Here is a 15,679-nt window from a genome sequence, read left to right on the forward strand (position 1 = left end):
GGGTATCGTATCTCTATAGCTTTAACATAGAGCTATAAATAAAGCTGGTTGTAATGATGATTAAAGCCTATGCTTTATTTTTATTGCGTTTAATTTAATATCGGGATTTGCTGGATTTTGGCCTGCTTCTGCTTCTTGGATAGTTTTTGTATGCTTGGCAGAATTGGATCTAATATTTGGCATTGTACATGCACTGGTCCCCCTGGTCTACAGAGGGATTACTGAAGGAAAATGGTTAACAGGTGTTTTCGCTCATGCTGTTTTTGTTGGTTTTTATTCTATTTTCTTTTGATATGGTGATTTTTCTCTTCATAAGGAAATGCATGAAAAACATTAGGGGGTCCATGATTCAAAAACAATTAGGCACATTAAATGAATAATGCATGTGAGGCAGACTGAACCATTTAAACATTTGGGTAAGGAGGTTCCAGATAGACCTTCAATGATTTTAATAAAGGGAACCGAGTCTCGAAACCTCCATATTCTACATTTATTTTTAATGAAATTGTTATTCTGATTACACGGAAATCTATAATTAGAGCAAACATTCCATACCCGACTTCAATCAATTCCATTGTTTCAGACATTCTGAGCAGTGAGATGTTTATCACTTTCTAAAGATCACGCTTGACTGTTGCTTTACACGCTCAGTATTCTAGCATTCAAACTGAAGTTTGTTTAATTCCGCATGTTAGAAGCGGAACTGGAGGAAGCGTGGCTGCATGAAGCGGGTCTCTCGACGCTGGTGTCTGGAGCTCTCACTGACAGTCCTGCCGAGGCTCTCTTGTCCACACTCACCCAATCACAAGCCGCGATGGTGAAGAAACGTCTGAACAACTACACTCAAACACTACGCAAGAGGAACAAGCAGCCCATTCGCCATGTCCGGGATGTCTTCTCCACCACTGACACGCCGGTAAGCAGAAGACACGGTTAATGGTCCAGAAGCTCCTGGGAAATCCTACAGTTTTTCAGATTCTATAATATAGTCTGTTATAAATAAAGTTGCAGGTTAGATTTTTTTTTTAGACTTTATATTTTAATTCTCTGACAGGAATATTGTTTTAGGGTTGAGCAGTAAGCCACTGTCTACTTGTAGGATGTTGGATCAGTACTGGTTAATTGGTTCCTGACCTAAAATTTCAGATTAGCTGCACAATCTCTTTTCTCTAAGCTGTCTATAAGATGGTGACTTGCGTATGCAGTAGATAAAGCCGCCACTTGCTCTTGCATCTCATGTCGTCCGCAGTCACTGTGGAGCCTTTTAGGTGTCAGTCTCATTTAGAAACCTACTCATGAGGATAAGAGCGACAGCTGGGTTTAGTGTGAGGACAGGAAAGGCGAGACGTTCCTGAGCATGCCGCCCATTTGCCGGGTCAGCTGCTCTCTACTCATTTTGAAAACATATCTGTCTTGCTGACTGTGGTTGGAATGTGGTAGGGCAAGAATGTAAAACAACTCTGACTACATTTATATTAGCCATCAGTAATACTGTGTTCATATGTGATAACCCAAGCAGGCAGTATAAAGATTTTTAGACTTCTCAAGCCGCAATTTAAATAAATACGGGCTTCGTTTTAGATTTAGCTTCATTTTCATGAACTGTGAAGAAAACAGACCAGACAGTAATTTGATTTATTCTTGCTTCAGTGGATAATCTCACCTGAATACTGTAGCTTTGCAACTTTTAATAACTTCTGCTGTAATCATGATGATGTTTCTGTGCTCATCTGCGGACTTGTATTGATATTATACTCATTCTGAACATTCTTTACTCTGCTTTTTTTCTTCTGCAAATGTATCAGTACTCTTTATTGCCACTGCAGTGGTTCTATCGATAGCAATTATTTTGTATATTTGTATGCACATTTTACTGGAAAGCATTAAATCTAGTTTAAGATGCATAATCACGTTCCTAAGCAAATTTCACATACAAGATGCAAAACAAGTTACTTGCCCAAAACCAAGGAGTGGGTAATGATTTATATTTGCACTGTACAAACCAGAAGAGGACGAGTTCCATATTTAATTTTGTTTCCTCAAATTATTTCAAAGATTTATTTTATTTTTTTTATTTCCCGTCACCTCTGGTTTGCTACATCTGGATTTTTGTGCAGCGACAATGCCTACTGTTTAAAACTCTGTACAATAGAATGAATTGAGGGTCATTTATGTGTGGGAATTTAGTAATAAACACCAAAATAAAGGCAGCTCTCAAAACCACCCCAGTGTGACTCTGTGACTAAGAGCATGTGAAGTGGATGAGTAACTGACCAGGGGCTGACCAGAATGAGTGTCACAGAGGCACAGCATTGAAGGGGGAAAAACTGGAACATGTTAGAACACGCAGTGAATCCGACTTTGAATGTTCTAGCATATCACTATCATGAAGCGAAATGTAGGGTGCAGGGAAAATGTTTTTAGTGGACATCTGGTCAACAAATGGTGTTTGACGGGGCAAAGGAGTCGGCAGAAAATGTAGAGCAGTGACTCATAGCCAGCTGGACTGGCAACTGAGAATCACTGTGTGATGATTGTAAAGATGCAGTCGTGAGTAGAACTTGGCATAGTGGACTAATGTACTAAACTTAGATCTGTGTAATGTGATCTAGATTACAGAAGAGGATGATGGGTCATTAAGGACCTTTCTGTTCGAATGGAGGCAAAGTGAGGGATGGATCACCACAGGAAGTCTGGTTGGGAATATGAACCATTATCATTTGTTATGATGTGATTCAGCTTTTGAAGCATTTCAAGGTTGTTCAGGAACAGATAGTCCCATACACCATGAGGTTTTTGTACCTGGGGATTCATGATCAGTACATGAACATCATTTTAATGTGATATTTCAATATCTATTAAAACTATAGGGCTCTAATAGGTTCCAGAGCTATTCACCAATTGAACATATAATTTATATTATTCTTTTTTTTTTTTTTTTATTGAGGTTTGGATTCAACCATAATGTATCTGTCCATTTAATCCATTTGAATAAACTACTAACTCTAATTATTGTTAAAGTTTCATCATTGTAACAAATCCATTTGAACATTAGTTCCATTGTTTTTACAGCCTTCTGAACCAACACCCACAGTATCTCCAAATGGGCCGGTTACACCAGTATTGCCCCATTGGACACCTCCCAAAGGTTAGTCTGTGTTTTTTGATGCTAACCAAACGCTGTACCACCCCACTGGAAGCCTTTTGCTTATATGTAATATACTTAACTCTAATATATAGGTACGATGTCCGTATATGTGTGTCTACCATAGTTCGTAAGTCATGTCCAGTGTTCAACCCTGTGGAGAGCAGTATGCCAGAGTGTCAGTTGGAGCCGAATATCTTGTCCTTTGAAGTGCCGTACTCTGAAGGAGTGACAGCTCATCGGAAAGGTCGTGACTGCGTTGACTGCCAGAGGATCTGCAAAGGAGACAAGGATTTACAAGTAAATGTTTGCCTCCAGCTTTGCTTTTCCACAATTCTCAATAATCACACGCTCCACACAGTTTATGTGGGCCACAGTGCCTTTCCCTCACCATCTGTCATCATTGCTTTTTATTGCTTTTTTATTTTTTATTGATTGCACTATGAGCTGAAAGAAGGATGCCAGAGTTCACTGCTATAATACACTGTCTACCAAAACAATCCTCAAGAGGAAATTTCACCTGAGAAAATTTTTTTGGAATTAACTCTCATATCTTATTTTGAAATAAAATGATACTACATACTATAAATAAACATACTATACGTATATTGTAGCCTTGTTTTCTATGTCTTACTTTTAGAGACAGTGGCACTGAGTAAAAGACAGGAGGCGGAGCTGGAGGTAGCAGAGCTGAAGATGTTGAGGTTTTTGTTGGGAGTGATGAGGATGGACAAAATTAGAAATGAGTTTATTAGATGGACAGCGCATGTAGGACATTTTAGAGACAAGTTAAGGAAGGCGAGATTGAGATGGTTTGGACATGTGCAGAGGAGGGACATGGGGTATATCGGTATGAGAATGCTGAGGATGGAGCCACCAGGAAGGAGGAAAAGAGGAAGGCCAAGGAGGAGGTTTATGGATGTGGTGAGGGAAGACATGCAGGTAGTTGGGTTGAAAGAGGCAGCTGTAGAGGACAGAGCAGTATGGAGACGGATGATCCGCTGTGGTGACCCCTAATGGGAGAAGCCGAAAGAAGAAGAAGTTTTCTATGTCTTACTTCTTATGTCTTATTTAGACATTTCAGATTGTGAAGCCTAAGCAGGGGTTGACCAGAGTCCAGGACCTGTCCTCTGAAGACATCAAGAAGATCGGCTATATCGCTTTGATAGAGTTAACCACATTTTTTGATGCCCTGGGCATTGAACTGAAGAGGAACCGGGTGGTTCGTAGCAAGGTGCGGGGTGAGTATTGCTGAAATTTTCACACGTAATATTTCACCACTTATTCTCTAGATATGTTTTGATTGGTGATCATGGCCGCCTTCTCTTTGCAGAAACTGGCTTATTTGGAGTTCCCCTGACTACACTGTTGGAAAATGACCAAAAGAAATTTCCTGGCTCTAAAGTTCCTCTTGTTTTTAAAAAGGTGCGTAGCTTATCTCTTGGAGTTAGTCTTATTTTTGCTGGGTTGTGTCAGAGGTCTGAACTACAGCAATGCTTCTTTTGGTTCGTCCCAAAGTGGAAACTTCCACACAGCCAATCTTTGCACTCGATGTTTTGGATAAGTCATTAATCAACACCCCATCAGTTAGGTCTCAGGTTCCTCCCTCTTTCCGGCTCAAACCACAGCTTGATACATCTTATCCTGGCTTCCATGGCCTTTCTTCTTATTCTTAGCAAGTGTTTTCCAAAGAACTATCAGATCTCAGCCTTGTTTCTGCACTTTCCCCTTGAGTATAGGGTAGCTGTTAGAAGTGTGTTTTTCTTGTCTGGAGGGACAAGACGACTGTTGTAGACTACAGTGACATATCTTTACACTTGATATGGCATTACACTGTTTTATCAGTGCCATTTTAAGAACTGAATAGGGTACTGACTGCTTCAGTATTGTTTGGGGTATTTATTTTTATTTATACTGATAATCAGTTGCTCTAATATGTAACGATTCTTGACATGACAAAAAATATCAAACAAATCCAAACTCCCTGACCTGCTGCTTATTACTTATATTATCTAGCTAGCTATATTGTAGGAATGGCAGAAAGTTTATATAGGCTACAATTATAACATTTGCTAAATGACGCTGTCCCTCTAATGGCAGTGTTTTCTTATCGTTATGAAACGCCATAGGATCTATTACTTACCCAGCTGTCAATAACCACTAGGACTGTTTTATAAATGCTTTGAGGTTTGCATAGAGGTTGTCTTTTAAATAAATAACACAAAGTTTATTTATGCCACAGTTTTGTGCCATTTTAAGTGGAATCAGCAGTTATGCGGAGGGTACATAAGCACCACCGAATATTTTATAGTGCCACATATTCTCTTCTTAAGTAGAATATTTTTTGGCCATCTTTTACTTCTGTTACATCAGCGTTACGCAGCGATGCTGAGAAAATTGATTAGAGAAGATGTGGATTAGTAGTCATTCTGTAGAATTGCAAAATGAATCCAAACAGTTTAAAGCTGTAGCTATGTAATAATCTTTATACACAAAACTTCTTGACATTCGAGCTACCTGTTTCAAAAAAGGCTTTTTACTTGTCGCATATAGATTTCAGAATTGTTCAGTTTGTTATGAAGCTGATGTCAGACCGCTCTTGGAGCGGAAAGTATTAAGGGCCTCGCTCAAGGGCTAAACATTGGCAGCATGGCGACCTTTTGGTCCGTAACCCAGAACTTTACCCGAGCCACAAATACATGGTTAAAAACACTTAGCTAAGCATGTAGCTGAATTTAATTTTACTCCACAGTGTGGTACAGCCTAACACTATAAAATATCCAACATTGTGTTGGGTTTTCCCTATGCCAAGAAAACCATACTGTTCCAAAGTTTTTTTGCTGGATGTCAATTACACTAAACAGAGACTTATGGAAGGAGTCTAGAGAAGACCAAGAATTTTGTGTGAAGAAAAAAAAATCTTTCATACAAGTTTATCTCAGTGATGCAGTGGAAAATGGAGTTCTGGATTTTTTAGATACAGATCGAAGTTCATATATGAGTCAAAAATGCGAGAACTTTTAAAATATGAATGAAAATGCAGCTTTATGCATATCATTTATAATCAGTGACCTTATATTTCCTGTAATAATCACAATGCTGAAAAGAGGTTTGTGTCATCTGGGACGTTTCTGGGCAGCATAGTATTAGGCTGCATTCCAGAGATTAAACCAAATCCATAAGTGACTATTTACCGAGGAGAATCCTCTCGATGGTAAGAGTTGCCGAAAGACTATCTTTAAACTGTGTTAAGAAATCAGGCTGTGTGTTAAGAAATCACTCGGTTTCTTTTACTCAATTTTCCTGCTTTTAGATAACGTGTGGGAGGGAAGGGGTTCAATAGTCGACCACATGCTGGGAATGTAATGTTCAGTACAGATTCCTCACTGCTTGATCCAGTTTAATAAGAAATTAACCAGAACATTCCATTACAATGATGAAACATTAAGGAATATTTAAACAGTTGTACATGTAGAAGAGTAGAAATGTAACTGAAAGAGCAGGGCACGTCGTACCACAGTATATTTTTGCAATGTTCATGCTTATTCATGCAGTCATCCATGCAATCAGCATTGATTGGTGCAATATAAGGTACTTAAATGACGAGAGAACCGTTTTAGCAGATTGCACATAACCTTCAGAGCAGAGGATATTTTCTTTCTCGTATAATCTCAAGCAGCTGTATTCACAATAATTGCTACGTCTGATACCCAGCACTACAGGGTATGTAAAACCCTGCACTGAGAATAGGGGAGAGGATGAGAAAGCTTATCCGTTTGTGTTTTTTAGTTTAGGCTTCACTATTTGTAGTCTTGCCGTCTGATTGGCTTATCAGTGGGAGATAACAGTTTCTATCTGTTCTTAAAAGGAGTGGAATGCTGAAGAAGGTTTGCATAACACACTGCGTTATCTCTAAACAATGTGCAGGGTGTATCAGAGAGTCCGAGAGAGACGCAGGCTAACCAAACACACACGCTGGAGCGAGCAGATGCCATACGTTTATTGTGTTTATTGAGTAAACAAAGACAACTTATTGAGCTCTGAGGGTTTATCATGAGCATAACAGTTCTGTGTTTCTGTGTGTCTGTGTGTCTGTGTGCAGCTGTTGTCGAAGTTGGAGCAGACAGGGCTGCAGACGGAAGGAATTCTCAGGGTGCCTGGCTCTGCCTCCAGAGTAAAGGTAAAGCACCTAATCAGATCCTCATAATTTAATCAGCAGTTCAGCAGCATCATCCCACATCATCTAGTTTCAAATCGTAGATGCGTCATCACTACGGCACCTTAGATATTAACCCACACACACACAAAAAAAGGATACGACTGCCTGATAATGCGCATACATATCGCATCAGCTAAAAACCTGTTTAGCCACGCCTTCTGTTTCTTTACCGTTACGCTTCAGTTTTTCACATTTTTCACATTTCTTTTCCATGTTTAACTACTCAGAACTAATAAAAGCTAGCAGCGCCTGAATGGGGGTTGGCTTATCGATGGAAATCTCTTAAGAGGCTGTGAAGCTTTGCATCTTATTCAGGTGGTCTAATCCAATCCAGGTCTCGCAGAAATTAACCGTTTAAAAAAAAAAAAAAAAGCAGTTCGTGTGCATGTATATGTAGAATCAGTTTAGCAAAGTGTGTTCTCCAGTGAAATATATGGAAGAAACTTATACATTCATAATTACCCCTTTATCTATAGAAATATCTATATACATTTTCATTGTTACAAAAGTATTGGGACACCTGACTTTCTCAGCCATACTGGTATCACAAATCTGAAAGCACACAATTATACAGTGTGTATTTGGATGCAATAGCATGAAATTTTCCCCTTATTCAAACTAGGAGACCCAAACCTGTTCCAGCATGACAGTGCCCCTGTGCACAAAGCCAACTCCGTGAAGATGTGCTTAGGAGTGGAAGATCTCCTGCTATAACGCCCTGACGTTAACCCTATTGAACACCTTTGGGGTGAATTAGAACACTGACTGCATCCCAGGCCTCCTCACTTCCCCTACATCAGTACCTTCACTAACACTAACACTCTTGTGTCTAAATGAGCACAAATCTCCAGAAGAGCGCTCCAAAATCTAGTGGAACATCTGCACAGATGAGTGGAGGGAATTATACGAGGAAATTTTAACTAAATGTGAAAAGAAAAAAAACATACCATACGTATGACCAGGTGTCCGCAAACTTTTGGCAATATACTGTTTATCGGGAGTCAAGCTGAAAATGCCTCAATAACTATTGTTCAATGTACAGATCAAAGATTAAGGAGTTAACATGTACATAAACATAAATGCAGATGCTTGTGTTTGTTTCATATGTTTAAAAGACTACCATCGCCGCATTTTAATAGAGTTTAAACAGAAACCACATTGGGTGTTTTAGTATGGGGAGCCCCCTCCCAGATTATCCTAAATAGTTTTTCCTCTCTGAGCCTTAAAAACTTTGCATCGCAGCCCAGCTGTTTTACTTTAGTAACCCTAACACGTACAGCACATATGCTCCAGGCTAAGATACACATGGAACTGAGTATACATGAGTATTTGTGTGCACAGAGAAACTTTAATGCATGGAGGGAAAAAAAAAAGTTGAATCTTCTTTCATTGATGGTCCGTTTTTCATTTTACATGTAACCTCCAAGCTGCTGTGACAGTGGGATTTATCTTTTGCTCCATCTGTACTCGAAAAGGGCGGTGCAGGGGGCTTTCCATCTCTATCACATTCTTATTTGTAAACTCTGCTCAAAGAGAACAGGTTCCTGTTATGCTAACACCACAGTGAACACCACCGCAGTTGTCATTTCATGCATCACTAACTTGTGTCGAGTTTGGTGTAACTCAGAGCCATGACGTTGTATAGGAGTACTGGATTTTTTCTTTTTAAGACATTGGGTTTTGCTGGAAAGTGGTGAGAATTTATGTTACTAAACAACACTGTAACGGTATAGCTAAAGAATTTCAATATTCAATGTTGAAATGGTTTAAACGATGCTTATGGTTCAAAACAAACAAAAGAAGGTGGCAACCTAAATAAAATGGCTGCAGCTTACACTTTGCGTGTGTAAATTCACAGCATTTGCGTCAGGAGCTGGAGGCGAAGTTTTACAACGACAGTTTTGACTGGGAGCAGGTGAGACAAAATGATGCAGCTGGTCTGCTGAAGATGTTCATCAGAGAGCTGCCGTACCCACTGCTCACGCTGCAGCACCTGCCTGCCTTCACCGCTGCACAAAGTGAGCACCTGAAAAACACACAAACACTTCACTGGAACACCTAAATAAATCTTCCATTCACAGTTCAGTTGCCACAAATGAAAGTGTGTTACTAGTTGCACAAAATTGGAACTCGCTGTCAATGACGGCAAGCAGATAGTGTAGCTTTGCGTATCACTGAGTGTGTTGAGATTAACGGCTCTGTCTCGCTTGTGTCAGATATCACGTCACACAAACACCAGTTCCAGGCTCTGCACCTTCTCGTCCTGCTTCTGCCTGAAGCTAACAGAGACACACTGAAGGTAAGAAGCATGTCTGCTTTTAAAAACACTGCAGCATCTTGCCCTTTTTTCCTATATTATTTCCAGCATGTCCAGCAGCATTACATTTTTTTTTTTATCTCGTTAGCATCGTGATGCGATGTTAAGCCAAAACGTCCATGAATTACAACATAATAAGCCATAAAAAGCAGTTTGACATATTACATGAACACAGAAAACTTTTCTGATGACTTTCCCATGGCAGAATGATATAATTCGATGCCACTGGAGACCATAAATGTGAAATAAATGTCTCCGACTGACTATAAAGCTTCCCTATTTTTTTTCGGCTGTTATAACAACCTCCACCTTTTTGGGAAGATGTGTTCCATCAGATAGTGGAGTGTTCTCGTGGAGATTTGTGCTCATTCAGCCACCAGGTACTGGGTGTTAGTCAAGTCAGGTAGTGATGTAGGGGAGGTGAGGAGGCCTGGGGTGCAGGCAGTGTTCCAATTCATTCCAAAACAGTTCAGTATGGTTGAGGTCAGAGCTCTCACTCGAGATCTCAAGATGTTCCACTCCAACCCATGTACAGCATATCTTTATAAAGGTGGCTTTGTGCACGGGGGCATTGTCATGGTGGAACACGTTCGAGTCTCCTAGTTCATGTGAAGTGAAAATTGTGTGGTAGCATTTTGGGGGGAAATTTCTCTCTCTCTCATGAGTCTTATAAGGAGGCAAGTTTGTTTGTGTTTTTGGGTTAAGACCTCATCTGGTATTTCTGATTACATTCTGTGGCTTTTGTATATAACAATAGTACATTTCTTTTTATTTGGTGTTGACTTTAAGTCTGGAACGCGGCAAAAGCAAGGTTGTTTGAGTTGGCCACGTCTGCTGCCGTCGCCGATTTAATGATAGTCACCTTGGTGAAGGCTGCAGGAGGAGAGTAATTACAGGAAGAGTACGTGTCTGTCGCTGTGTGCACATGCAGATATGCAATTTCATTCCTAAACATTTGAATGAGCTTCCAGTTGAAAAACTGGTCAGTCAGGTCTCCTGTGAGGTCTAGTTTCATATTTTTTTTGCCAGGTTTATTAAAAGCAAAACAAAAACTTTAGCTATTAAAAGCTGCAGTTTAAAACTACATTAAGAATCAGACATTTGAATTATTGTTTAAACACACTGTTTAGTATGTGAACAATTACCCTGAAGCCACCCTGGCATTCATTCCCGTCAACACACAACGCACAAAACACATAAATACATTCTTGAGTTTTTATGGTGTCATGTTCAGGCATGGGTGTGTGCTTATACACATTGTGTGTATTAGATTAAAAATAGATCACCTACTATGAACCAGATAACACAGCATTCAGGTATACATGAATGATCTGTCATCAGAGAGCGTCATTGTGTCTCCATCACTTGCTTGGTTTAGATTACGGTGTTAGAATTTCATTGAGTGGCTTCAATCCATCTCTTGTGAACACACCTGACTGTAATGTTCAGACCTGTAGTTCATATAAAAGCAGGATTTGATGTATATATACTCAAATCAGGACCCTTAAATTCTAAGTTTTGCTTCTTTATTGCGTAAAACACCGCGCTGATGAACTCTCGCTCACGGCTAGTATGAAGCTGTTCATTAATATTCTATAGGAACAGATTTCATTGTAATTCAGTTTACAGGGTAACGTTAATGCGTTCGCTCATCGTTAACATTATTGCTTCGATAGTAACAGCTGATTTATGGGTGTTTAGATTGTATAAAATGTGTTGTTTTTTTAAAGAAAAAAAGCTATATATTGTTATGGTGTAGCTTTCTGTCAGGACACTTTTTTTCTTTTACCCACTGTCCAACAGCTTGTAACGTGGCTATATGTTATGAGTTTTTGTTTACCTTGTTAATTTCAAAGAGGGAGAAAAAAGAGATGTTGTCAAAGGAATGACATCATTTGCTTTTTTATTTTATTTATTTAATATAATTTTTGTGGTATTAAAGAAATAAATCACTCCAAAACAAGTAACATAACTAAATCATATCACTCCTATTGTTGATTGTATTATACAGCACTTCATTCCATAAGGTGTGTGTGTGTGTGTGTGTGTGTGTGTGTGTGTGTTATGATCAGGCTCTGCTGGAGTTTTTAAGGAAGGTAGTGGCATACGAGGAGAAGAACCGCATGAGTCTGTGGAATGTCTCCATGATTGTGGCACCGAATCTTTTCACGTTAAGGGGAAAGAAGGCCAAGCAGGAGGAGATGCAGGGGGCAGCCAGGGCAGCTCACCTCGTTCGCCTTCTTATCATCCACCAAGACCTTCTTTGGACGGTGAGGATTCAAAATTCATATCAGATACACGGGGAACGTGTTGACAGGAGGCGGATAATAAACTGAGATCAATGCACTTGGTTATTCAAACCCATTAGCAGCAATGTGAACAGCAGGAAGTCACTCTGCCTGTCTTTTTTTTCCACTGACCAAAGCATTACCTGATTGCTAGTTTAAAATCCTTTTAAATGAATGGTTTTGGTCCTCCGAATCTATCTTCGCTTCAGGACCGGGAGACAGATTTTTCCAATCACATGCCTGATCTAAAATGTCTTGCGTATGTTACAGGTGCCCTGTTTCTTCATCTCTCACGTGCGGAAAATGAACGAGGCTTCCATGAGCAAAAAGACTCCCAGCTCCGAGAAGACAAAGAGGAAACTACTGAGGAGACGCAACCTTGACAGAGACAAAGAAAGGAGTGAGGTGGGCTTTATCACTCATGTGACTAGTGCATGAACAAAGTGATTTCTGTGATTACTACACTCTTGCACAGTGTTACTGAGTGTCCTCAACCCTCCTATTTCAGGTGACTGATCTTCGTGATGGGGTCATCAGAGTGCAGGCACCACTACATGCTAAAATCTCCATGGCAATCCAGCTGGACACTAAGACGAAGGCTCGGGACGTGATGGCAAGATTTGATATCGAGAATGGGTGCGTGAGCAGCATTTATTTTCTTCTACACACTGAGGAATGCAGCTAAGAAGATGTCTGATCCTTACTTTGTTTTTTTTAGGCAAGCGTCTCGAAACAGCAGCAGAAAACAGAAGCATTATTTGTTTGAGGTTGGAGGGAATATAGGTAAGTTACTGATTCTGTTTTGACCTCCGTTTCTCATCAACTTCTGTAAAATAAACAATAAAAACTATTAAATAAAATCAATTTTTTTATTTAAAAAATGTAAATAAATATAAAACAGAGAAAATTCCAAACCTTCAATGCAACACAATGTCCACCAACAATGTATTTTTATTCACTAAACATTTGTTTTATATACACTCAAATCAAGCACCAAAACCTGCCATGATGCAGACATCCTGCAATTAAAACCATCCGTGTGGAAACATAGCGAAAGTTCTGTTTGGTGTCCTGATGATTTATGTCATTTAAAACACCATCATTACTTTTAAACAATTTTTTAAAACATTTTTAAACATTTAAAAGAATATTTGGTGTTCATGCACTATTTTAAGTCTGGTTTCACTAATACTAATCATACATTTGCATTAAACATTTATATTTGTCCATGTTGATTTAGAGTATTAAAACTTGAAAAGAATTTATGGTACGTTTAGAACAGATAAAAAGATAAAAATGAAAATTTGTATCTGTTCTTGATCTAAATCTGTTCTAAACTTACCTTAAATTCATACTTTTGTGTATGTATGTATATGTGTGTGTGTGTGTATATGTGTATGTGTATGTATGTGTATATATATATATATATATATATATATATATATATATAAACAATGCATGTATATAAAATCACTGTACACACACACATATATGTATATATATGTATATATATGTATATATATATATATATATATATATATATATATATATATATATATATATATATATATATATATATATATATATATATATATATATATACACAGTGGAACCTCGGTTACGAGCGCCCTGGATACGTAAAATTCAGGTTAAGAGTCGCAATTCATAAAAATGTTGCCTCTAGTTACGAGAAACTTTTTAGGATACGAGCGTTGCGCACGGAAAATCGCAGGCAGGTTAGTTTTTTACGTATCGCCACGTGCTCTCGCTGCGCCTCGTGCAGCACATACACATCCGCTCGTCGCTCTAACAGTGTGGAATTACTGAACTTTAAATACTGTACGTATTCCTATCACCATGCCGCCAACAAAGTAGCCTGATACAGAAGGTGGAAAGAAGAAAAAGCCATCACTGTGGAAATGAAGAAGGAGATAATCGAGAAACACCGCGATGGCATGCGTGTTGTTGATATAGCAAGCCATGATGCAGACATCCTGCAATTAAAACCATCCGTGTGGAAACATAGCGAAAGTTCTGTTTGGTGTCCTGATGATTTATGTCATTTAAAACACCATCATTACTTTCATAAGTTTTTACTTTTTAGATTGTGTCCTCATTTGCTTCCTCGTTCCTAATGTGCATTAAGAAAATACAATGAAGTTTTGTTTTTCGGGTAATTGAATATCTATACTTGCTTGCATGTTGTTTTTTTTTTTCTTTTCGAAAATCATTTGTAATATTTTTAAGAGGAAAGACATTGACAAAGACTTGTTGTTGTGAAGCATTTCTGTAACATGACATTGTCTCACAGACTTCTGTGCCTAATCAAGTAATATTTTTATTTCCTTCCAGGGGAGCGATGCCTTGACCCGGACACTCAATTGCTAGAGGTGTACCGTGTCAACCCTCACTGTGAATGGGTCCTGAAGTCCAGAACAACCTGAAAATATTTAGGCCTCTGCACGAGATAAGAATGTGGACGCTACAGCTGGATCTCCTTTTCACACATCACTGAAATGAGGGTCATGAAACCAGGAGATCGGAGAAACGTCTCTTTTCCAACACACTTAAACACAAGCTTTGAACAATGGAGCTGAAACAACCTTTTCCGGCCACTTTTCAGATATTTCGAAGGATTTCGCTTTATACTTAAAGTGGAAAGCTGAATTTGAGACAGGTGCTCTCTTGAAAGAGGACTTTCCTTGTTCCTTGCGTCAAACAGGAACAATGCAATGCTGGCCATTGAGATTTGTTTGATACCAGAAACGTGGGCTTTTTTTTTATTATTGATTTAAGGCCACTGTTGAAGCACGTTTTCCGAATGCCTACAAGGCCTCAAGTGTAAAAACAAAGAGGAAAAAAAAAAGCATGTACATATAATATTTATACCACTAATTTATCCAGGTATCACTTTTACCATGTAAACAATAGCCGAATTTTGTATTACTTGCATACACTGACTGCATGCTTGCAATTAAGCCATGTGAACTTTATAAACTTTATGATTAGGTACAATACGCATACTGATCATACAGTCATTATTATTATTATTATTATTATTATTATTTTACCAAGTGTAAATGCCAATTCACAATGTGCTGATGTGGATTCAGTAGCTGTGCTGCATGAAACCCTAACAGGCTTTAGTGACTAGGCTGTGTTTTTTTTAAGCACTACGCTATGAAAACTTGTTGCACAGTAACCTGCGGACTGTGAATTTACAATGCAAACGAGACTCTCGACTGTTCGGCACCAAAAGTGACGTGGATGCGGTCAGACAGGCTCGTGGTGGAGCATTGGGTGTCTGTGCTGGAGCAGAGGATTGTCTCAACGAGCTGATAAGGACTGGTTTTACATTACGCTCTGGGCCGAGCTTCAACTTTACTCTCTAATCCCAAAGCCTGTTTAGAGTTCGGCCCAAAATCCGGCTCAACCTGCATCCAGTAGGCCGGTCGTACATCTCGCCAACACCACTGTTACTCTTAACACTAAGTATTGTAAGCAAAAATGAAACTCCTCATTACTCTAGTAATTGGTTCTGTTTTTGTACTTTTTTTTGCTAAACTGTAATGTAATTGACTGTGTTATATTTTTATTTTGTTTTTGTATTAACATGATTTGACACCGCCAACTCTAATGTATTTTCTTGTTCTGTGCTGCCTCAATATCACTCAATACTCTAGTACAAATGATCAGAAATTCACTGACAG

General features: G+C 38.9%; 1 protein-coding gene across 4 annotated transcripts in view; it reads left to right on the top strand.

Moving 5' to 3' along the window:
* Positions 1-15,600, top strand: part of arhgap28 (Rho GTPase activating protein 28) — a 30,795-nt gene extending 15,195 nt beyond the window's left edge. For all 4 annotated transcript variants that reach the window (XM_046846824.1, XM_046846825.1, XM_046846826.1 and 1 more), the window contains exons 3-15: positions 696-916; positions 3,073-3,148; positions 3,273-3,445; positions 4,221-4,386; positions 4,479-4,570; positions 7,248-7,325; positions 9,223-9,382; positions 9,581-9,663; positions 11,754-11,951; positions 12,240-12,374; positions 12,478-12,605; positions 12,688-12,752; positions 14,322-15,600. In XM_046846824.1, coding sequence (XP_046702780.1) covers positions 696-916; positions 3,073-3,148; positions 3,273-3,445; positions 4,221-4,386; positions 4,479-4,570; positions 7,248-7,325; positions 9,223-9,382; positions 9,581-9,663; positions 11,754-11,951; positions 12,240-12,374; positions 12,478-12,605; positions 12,688-12,752; positions 14,322-14,413 — 1,667 coding nt within the window. In that variant the 3' untranslated portion in view covers positions 14,414-15,600. The remainder of the gene's footprint in view (positions 1-695; positions 917-3,072; positions 3,149-3,272; positions 3,446-4,220; positions 4,387-4,478; positions 4,571-7,247; positions 7,326-9,222; positions 9,383-9,580; positions 9,664-11,753; positions 11,952-12,239; positions 12,375-12,477; positions 12,606-12,687; positions 12,753-14,321) is intronic.
* The last annotated feature ends 79 nt before the right edge of the window (positions 15,601-15,679 follow it).

This window comes from Silurus meridionalis, chromosome 4 (genome assembly GCF_014805685.1).
Source record: "Silurus meridionalis isolate SWU-2019-XX chromosome 4, ASM1480568v1, whole genome shotgun sequence".
NCBI lineage: Eukaryota > Metazoa > Chordata > Actinopteri > Siluriformes > Siluridae > Silurus > Silurus meridionalis.